Source organism: Camelina sativa, chromosome 16 (genome assembly GCF_000633955.1).
Source record: "Camelina sativa cultivar DH55 chromosome 16, Cs, whole genome shotgun sequence".
Classification (NCBI taxonomy): domain Eukaryota; kingdom Viridiplantae; phylum Streptophyta; class Magnoliopsida; order Brassicales; family Brassicaceae; genus Camelina; species Camelina sativa.
Window position 1 is genome coordinate 26,375,464 of NC_025700.1, and position 9,036 is coordinate 26,384,499.

General features: G+C 33.1%; 3 protein-coding genes and 1 non-coding gene across 4 annotated transcripts; 2 read left to right on the forward strand and 2 right to left on the reverse strand.

Moving 5' to 3' along the window:
• On the forward strand, window positions 1,100-2,707 carry LOC104752613. Its single transcript, XM_010474803.2, has 4 exons — window positions 1,100-1,311; window positions 1,539-1,646; window positions 1,729-1,907; window positions 2,375-2,707. The coding sequence occupies exons 1-4, from the start codon at window positions 1,215-1,217 to the stop codon at window positions 2,486-2,488; spliced, it is 498 nt and encodes a 165-aa protein (XP_010473105.1). The 5' UTR covers window positions 1,100-1,214; the 3' UTR covers window positions 2,489-2,707.
• On the forward strand, window positions 2,883-2,955 carry TRNAA-UGC. Its single transcript has one exon. It is a non-coding gene; the product is annotated as a tRNA-Ala (tRNA).
• LOC104752614 (inactive protein RESTRICTED TEV MOVEMENT 2-like) lies at window positions 5,587-6,598 on the reverse strand. The gene is made up of 2 exons (XM_010474804.2): window positions 6,374-6,598; window positions 5,587-6,272 (listed from the first exon to the last, which is right to left on the reverse strand). The coding sequence occupies exons 1-2, from the start codon at window positions 6,483-6,485 to the stop codon at window positions 5,677-5,679; spliced, it is 708 nt and encodes a 235-aa protein (XP_010473106.1). The 5' UTR covers window positions 6,486-6,598; the 3' UTR covers window positions 5,587-5,676.
• LOC109129686 (putative defensin-like protein 146) lies at window positions 8,218-9,001 on the reverse strand. The gene is made up of 2 exons (XM_019238274.1): window positions 8,920-9,001; window positions 8,218-8,482 (listed from the first exon to the last, which is right to left on the reverse strand). Exons 1-2 carry the CDS (start codon window positions 8,978-8,980, stop codon window positions 8,307-8,309), a joined length of 237 nt encoding a protein of 78 aa, XP_019093819.1. The 5' UTR covers window positions 8,981-9,001; the 3' UTR covers window positions 8,218-8,306.

Consider the following 9,036-nt stretch of genomic DNA (forward strand, 5'->3'; position numbering starts at 1 on the left):
TTGGTGATGGTTTTGAGAGATTGTCTCTGCATTTAATGAATTTATCAGGAGCAATTGAGCTTCCTCTTGATCTTCTGGATAATCCTAGATTCATATTTGTACGTTTTCTTGTTAGTAACATATTCAAACACGGAAGGGGGCGGGCCAGCTTTATAAAAGCCTCACTGCCTCAGCCTCAATCCACACGCACATTTGTTTTTGATTTCAAAAGAATCTCTATATACTTATTTAAGAATCTCTATCTACTTTATCTGCAAATAATATCAATCGCATTGCAAAATATTAGCAACACTTTTACATGTTTTTAGAATATTATAACCATAAAAATATCTCTATACTTGAAAACTCAGCACCTACAAGAAAATATTTTGTCATGCCTCGTAAAACATCCATGTGTCCAGCAAAATGATTTCAGTGCTATTCTAACCGTATTTGTTTTTTTTTTCTTTTCTAACCGTATTTGTTTATTCTTTAATTTTCTTTTCTACCCTACAATTACAAATAAAGAATACTAAAACATTATTTTGAAAAATCTTATTTGATTGCTTGACTTGTTAAGAACCACGACCCCTTGGATATACCCCCATTGCGCAACGCTTTTAGTTTCTAAAATATTACCATACTGCCTTGCTCGAAAGACTAGTACAATGGTAGTTTTAATTTTAAATCTGTCACCAACAAACAAAAAAATTGTTAAAAAGTTTACTAAGGAACTAGATGAAACCTCAAAAATAGATTGAATATTTTATTTGAACGGTTTGAAAAATTAAAAGATAGATATGTTCAGTCATATTTTTACCTAAATTTCATGAATGGAAATCTTTCGCAAACCCCATAACCACATGGTAGGGAAAAACAAATCGAATCTTTTATCCCTACCTCGAGTACGGTTCGGTCTCCGAGATGAATCACGTGCTTCTGAATAAAAGTTGGTGAGCACTAATAATTCACATTTACACTACTAGTAATAATTTAAGATTCCTGCCTCGAACGTGAGAGATTTTTTATATTTTTTATATGTCGGCATCGTGGGAAATTACTGTATAATACTAATATACCACTTATGATGATGGCCTATCCACTAATTCTATAGACTGTGGACTATATAAACTAAATCTTGCATGGATGAATAATTAACATATATATCAAAAGACTTCTTTGTCTCTAACCAAACACAAATATCTTTCCAAGGAGATTTGAAGATCAGTAGATTCATGGCGATGTCTCACCTTCAACCCGTGCTTCTCCTCCTCGCATCACTCTTCTTCTTACCGGCTTTGCACGGGGCCATCGATTTCGAATACTGCGGCAGTAAGTATCCATTTGTTACGTATGTTCCTTTTGTGTGTTTATTGTATACAGCATCTATACAAGAACTTTACCAAATCAGGAAAAATACCAATAATTTGACATATCAATTAAAACAATGGTTGGGCTTATTTTTTGTAAGAAAGATGTATAGATCCAAGATTTTTTAATCTACCGAGACTCATAAGTTATAACTTTCAACGATTGATCTGTGCGTGCGACTGTTGCAGAAAATGGAAACAACTACGGTAACGTCAATCGTATCGAGATCTCTAAGAACCCGTCGGTTGGGCCGGACGAAAGTTCAAGCATGACTATACATGTATACGGTTCTGCAAGTACGTAATCTTCTTCCCAAACTCTTTTTTTTTTTTTAGTTTTTTTTTTAGTTTTACAACATTTATTTCAATGTATATACAGACAAAAACATCACCGTGGGAACCCTTGTATACGTAACCTTTAAGACTGGGGAATTTACTGGCCTTTTGAAAACTTACAACATCTGTGATGTGAGTAAATGTAACACTGCAGCTGAGATTGAAGCTGGTACCAACTTTGAATTGACTCTTCCCGATGTTCTTTATGTTGGTTTCGATGAGGTAACTTTTTTTACACTCTTTTGCTTAGGGAGAAAATATTATGCATGAATGTGATTTTTCCTTAATCTTAGGACTAATGTTTCCAAACCCAAACGGACCATGTTCAACCTGATGTCCAGCCGGGTTGGACTAACTAATTAACCGCAGTTAACCGGCAAAACCCCTAAAACTGATGATCTAATTAAACCAGTTGACATGGGTTGGGGTTTTTTAAAAAAAAATCCAAGACTTGGCTTTATTCATAAACATCACTTATTTTTTTTCATTTTCTAAGAAGTGATTGAATGTATCTAGTGTTTTCAATGGTTAACATTTATAAGGAGTAAATCTTTTCCAAGACTTGGTTTTCTAATTTTTTTTTTTTTTTAAGGATTATTTTGTTTTAGAAACCATACCCAACCTACCTAAACAGTTTTGTTTCACCTGACATTTCACATGTCTATGTTTTTTCTAATGAAATTGTGCAGGAACTCAAGTACTCTGTTTCTTTGCGCCAAAAGTACGTGGAAGAGCCAATTATAAATATGTGCGTCGACTTCAAACTACCTACTCCAACTCCCACATTGGTCGTCTCTGCTTAGTCAAGTTGGCGGATGTGTCCAAGTATTTTTGTTATATCAGTCTCTTTAGCTCTCGCTACTTGCATTTCCTTTGCATGTGTTGTCCAACTAATAAAATAGATAACTCTCTGTTGTAACATTGGCTTGGTCTATAAGATTAAGAGCCAAGCACGTCTTTGGTTTTTTTCCAAGCTGCTGATACAATAATTATGAGCAACAAGAGAGTTATAAAGTAGTCAAGCGAGTACAATCTGAGCATAAAAATGATCAAATACAGTCACAGATCTTAGAGATTTCAACTTTTAGAGTATTTGATAATTAAATTTATAATTCTAATGAGCCAGAACATAGTAGTAACTATATGGAAAATTATGTCATTACTTTAATTTTACAATGCATAGACGACATTACAAAAGGGGATGTAGCTCAAATGGTAGAGCGCTCGCTTTGCATGCGAGAGGCACGGGGTTCGATCCCCCGCATCTCCAATTTCTTTTTTTATTACAAAATTATACATATAGACATACAATTTAATCTTCAATGGTGGAAAGAAATAGTGAGTTACAGCAAAAGGTTAACGTTTGTTGTTTGTGACATCATGAGATGGTTCAGTGGGCTCCGGTGATGACAAAAAAACAAAACTGCCTAATGACTTAAAGGAACACGGGAAGCTCATAGCATGATTGGAAACACACATGATTTGGTTGAGATTAACAAGAAACCAACGATTTTAAATTTTAAAGCCAATGAAACTTAAGAAAACAATGAAACTCTATGGCTTAAGAAAACCAGAATAACCAGATTGATTTTTTTTTTTTTTTTGGGTCAAAAATAACAAGATTGATATTTTGGTTTACTTGATTTTAAAAATATTTTGGTTTCATTTAGAGGTTCATTATATACTTGAATTATGGAAGCATTCTTCTGGCAAACCTAATTTTTGTTTATTCTGTAATTTATAGGAGTTAATACTTCGGATCATACTAATATCCAAATTGTAGTTGGTTCCTAACTCAGTATTTACTATTTTCGTATAATAAACATCAAAAAAAAAAAAAAAACTTGAAGTACTCACCTCTAGTTTCTTGTGGATAACATATACTAACACGACTGGGCCACAACACATCGAAGAGGCCCAAGTTATAAAAGCTAAATCTTTAACCTTTTTTTTTTTACAACCATTTATGTACTCAGGATTTTACCATAAAAGACCAAAATGAAAAGAAAAATCTGAAACCCTAAACGACGAACAAAGTGGATTCTCTGTGGTGACGTCTGATGCAGTGATTTCATTTCATCTTCTGATCTGGTAAGTAAGATTCATACTTTACTGCGATGGTTAATTTTAGAGATGCTATAGCCAAATGTAATCAATTTTCTACACCGTTGTTGATTTGTATCAGATGTAGAATAATAAATAAGCTTTGTACTTTTACATTTTCAATCAGGCTTTAATGTTAAGAATTACTCCATCCGTTTCATAATATAAGATGTTTTAGAGATTTTTGTTGTTTCATAATATAGAATGTTTTCAAGTTTCTATGTAACTTTTAGATTAGTTTAGTATTTTATATTATACAGTTTTGTTTATAATTGGTTGAACTTTTGTAAAGTAGTCATTTCTTAATCTGCGTGTTTTACTCAAAACATCTTATATTTTGAAACGGAGGGAGTAGGTTTTTTTTTAATGTCTTTATGAATACATTTGTGTGAGTTATAGAATATTGATCATATGCTGCAGCCAAATACTCCCTCGTTTCATAATATAAGATGTTTTAGAGATTTTTCTTTGTTTCATAATATAAAATGTTTTCAACTTTTTAAGTAACTTTTAGATTACTTTTCTATTTTTTATTATTTATTTTATGCAGTCTTGTTTATAATTGGTTAAACTTTTTTAACGTGGTTATTTCTTAATCTGCGTGTTTTTACTCAAAACATCTTATATTTTGAAACGGAGAGAGTATATTCAATTGCAACGCCCTTTATTGATTTGTGTGAGATGTATAATAATAATTAATAAGCTTGTTGTACTGTTTAGTAGTAACAGTCTGTTTACATTTTTAATTATCGATAGCTTTGGAGTAAACTATAATTAGTTTTTTTTAATTGTCTTTATGAATACATTTTTGTTGTTTTTTTTATTGTCTTTATGAATAATACATTTCTGTTGTTTATATATGTAGAAACATTAGGAAAATGCTACCACTGAGTATGAGAAAACAGCCATCTGGAGCTTTAAAAAGAAAAAAGAGAAAGATCTGCAAAAGTTTTTGAAGTCCCAAGCCAATGCTATTCTTAAGTTTGTCAAGAAGAAACCCGAACATTCTGAAACAGTGCTAGTGGAGTCTCGAAAAAGCGACAGTGAAGAAGATGTTATTGGTTAGAGTCAGAGCAACGTTGTTCCTGGACATTTTGGTGAGCAAAAACAGGTTCTGATTCGAGGCGAGGGAAGTGAAGAGAAGAAGACACATATATGTGAAGATGTTCTTGGTCAGAGCAACGCTGTTCCTGAACATTTTGATGAAGGTAAAGACAATGATGAGCAAAAACGGGCTGTGAATCGAGGCGAGGGAAGTGAAGAAAAGAAGAATCATATAATTGAAGATGTCTCTGATCCTGGAAACTGGGGAAACGTTGATATGAAGATGAGAGATTTATTGGTTAAAAACGGTCCAACGACAAGGCTATCGACTGATTATGAGTTTCCTAAGGATGGTATCGGTAGGCATTTCTCGCAAGCTTTCTACACAAGAGATATGGTCAATGGAGAAAAACAAGATCGGAGATGATTGGTTTACTCCGAATCTTTAGATAAAGTTTTCTGTTTTTGCTGCAAGTTGTTCAGACATGAGAAACATGGCGGTGGTAACTTGGCAACAACGGGGTACAGACTGGAGAAATCTTTCGACTAGGCTCAAAGATCATGAAAATTTTCATGACCATATTCTTTGCATGACTCAGTGGAAAGAGTTGGAGGTAAGACTACAAAAGAACCAGACAATTGATAAGCTGGTTAATTTGTAGCTGTCTTGTCTTAGGTGAGATTGGTAAGTTTGTTTGTTTTGGGAAAATGTGTTTTATTGGAAACTATTTAATGATGTTTCAGAACAACATGATGCAGGAGATGTTTTTGTTTATTAGTATGATTTGTGGTATTAGCAAATTTTAATACATTTTGATCTCTCATTGAGAATTATGCAACTAGGTTAGTAAGAAATAAACATTTGGCCGGCATAGAACCCAAGAGATAGCAACAGAACCGCAGCCGCGGGAATAACCAAACCAGCCGTTAGTGCTGTTCTGTTATTCTTCATCAGTGCCATATACCCTCCAAGATTCTCCTTGTATGCATTCACTCTACTTCTATAATCTTGGTTAAGTGTTCCTTCCTTCGCTGCAACTTTAAGAGCTTCTTCATTCTCTCTTTCTGGCTTTGGCGATTGAACCTTTTCGGCTTGTTTTTGATCTAGTTCCGCTTCTTTCTCTCTTGCTTCCTTTGACGGTTGAACCTTTTCCTTCGCTGCCGGGCTAGGAGGCTTGTATTTATCCTTAGGAACAAGAGGAGGTTTTGCGGTTGTACCACTAGGTGAAGTTTGTTTCCCCATTGGCTCAGGTCTAGGAAGCCTCACAACGAGATTTGCGCCTTCAAATTTGGCAGAGACAGAGTCAACGTCGACGTTTGGCGGAATAGGAAACTCCTTGCGGAAACGGATCCATTTGTTGGCTCCTGCTGGACGATCTCCCATCACTCTCAGCTTCCTCGTGGTGGTTATTTGTACCTTAAGCTGCTCTTTCCTAAACCCTGTTTATTTCAAGAACTCGTTACACAATTGATCAAGAACTGGTTAATAAACCAAAAAAATTACGACTAAAAAAATGCTAGAGTTTGTTGAGCAACCAAACCTGGAAGGTAAACAGTGAGAGCTTCAAATCCCTGTTCAGTTTTCCAGTTCGAAAGCGGCTCGAAGTCATCGTAGATGCGATTAGCGATAGCATGTTCAGAAATTCTCTCCATCTCTTGATTTTCTTGATTTGAATTTGGAATAAGAAGATTTTGTGTTATGTTGATATGTAAGAGAGTATCTAAGGGATTTCTTTATATACCAATGAAGAAACTATTTCTTATAAGTTGTTTTCTTTGAAGTTGGGTTATTCCTTAACTTTGCCTAACTGTTGTGATCGCCTTCTGTATAGTTCTTCTCTTTTATATGCATTTTGTATAGCTTTATGTTCCAATGTCAAGAAAGTGAAGAATATATATTTTTGTAAAGAGGGAGTAATGCTTTGCTTTGAGGGGATTTAAGGACCAACGAGGATGATGCTTTTCTCTTTAATAATCTAATGTCTCTCCTAAATTTATCAGAGACAACGTGTGAAAACATCTACAAAAGTAAACCCAATTTGATGCCTCTCCTAAGGATTTTACTAGTAAGATATTATTGTTAATGTTTCAAGCCAATGAATTCCATATGTAAATCTTTTCAATTAGTTTTACTTATCAACTATGATTATATAAATAACCGATGAATCGTTGGTAAGAAAGTATTATTCCAGTTCTAACAATATGGTATTCAAATCATCTACATTCTAAAAGAGAGTGTTTTTGTGCTATGTGACAAGTCCACAATTATTGTTACTACACTACATAAGGCATGCACAACAGAGTCGAAAAGAATTGTTTGTGGTAGAATCGTCTATCTAACCGTTCTCATAATTTGCAATACATAATAAATGTTGACGTAAAAAAAAGTTAAAAACAATGATGCTATTTTTTCTTAATTCGTATTAGGCCTTGATTTTTTTTGGGTGCGTCTATGACTGTTTATGTGAGATAACTCAAATTATATCTTGATGTTAATTACTTGGAATTATTGTATACGCAAGGTGATAACTCGACATTTAAGCCCTGAAGTGTTATTAGACTGATAAATTGAATTTAAGACACAAAGTGTTATCTAACGTACAATACATGCGAGGTGATAACTAAAAATTCAAAGTATGATTCGATGTCGGATTTACTGTGATTGCACGCTTTGGCTTTGAGACCTTGATGACAACTGAACGGTATGGTACTCGCCACATTTATCGGTGATGAATTGTGAAAAATCAGTTTAGAGGATTTATGCTATAAATAATGAGACCAAGCTCACATGTTTTTTTTTTTTTGTTTGTGCAAAAGCTCACATGTTATTGGTTGTATATATTGATAAGCTTTATAAGTTATGTGGAACCTTCTTGATCCATGTTCCCTAGATGTGACTGGCTTGAGCTTTGTTGTTAACCCTGTAGCATTCCAAAAGTATTAATTTATAGCTTTAGTCATGAACGTCTTCCACGACTCGATCTTCAAAAAGGTCTTTTGAGCTAGGAATTCGCCACTGGAAAGAATACCTTTTGCAAACCTTGGAGAGGAGACACAGTCTTAATCTTTACATTTATGAATGAAAGCGTATGCTATTTAGGTTTTCTGCTTCTTCATTTATTGTTTAATCCAGAGCTTTTATAAGAAAAATCAGTTTTCATGATTCCAAAGAACTAGTTAGAATCTATGAAGTGCAGAAGTTTGTAATCTTAAGCTAATAAATCTCCAAAGTTGTAATAGCTTGGAGAGCTTCATCTATAGGGAATTTGGAAAATCTTTAAATTTCTCAATTGTGGTGTAGAAATCAAAATCTTTATATTCGTTTCACCATAATATTGTAAAAGCATACTATATTTTACTCAACCACAGTTTAAACACCCATATTACAAGGTATATTATAAGTATATATCAGTATTTTTATTAGTTATTTTCTGATTGAATACAATATAACTCAAGTTTTGTCATAAAAATAAATTAAGAGCAAAAATAATAGCAGCGGCACTTCCCAGGAGGTAGACAAATACTTGCACTGACCTTGTGCATCTTCGTACACGCAGCTTTACATTCTGCAGGAACGCATTTTCCGGATTTGTTTGGAATATTAGTATAGCATTGTGCTGGTCTTCTTTGTTGCATATTCCCCAACACTCCTGTTTTGTGTAGTATTTAGTTTTAAGGAGTTTTGTGTAACAAAGTTTAATATATCAAATATATTTTTTTGTGATACATTTATTATTCTAGATAAAAACCTAACATAAGAACTAAAAATATAAGAGTTATATATATGTAACAGGAAAATATCATATAGATTTAATTAGGAAGAAAATTGTAATTTTGAAACTTATTTTCATGCAAAACAAAGCTAAATAACTAATAAAAAAAAGAATGGAAGTTTATTTAATCAGTTCATATTATGATAGTTATATTTTTAACAAATTATTTTTCATAATAAAAAAAAATTGATTTGATGTTTTAAAGAAATTGTATAGTTGAAAGAAGGTTAGAAATATTATGATATTCATTATTAGTTTCTGTTGAAAAATGTATATGTAATATATTAAGGTGCATATTAAATCTAAATACAAACCTAGCTCAAGAATGATGAAGAAAGTTAGAATGGTGAGTGATAGTTGGAATGTCTTCTTCATCGTAGATTTTATGAATGAATAATTGATGGTGTTTTAAAAGTAAAAAAAAAAAAAAA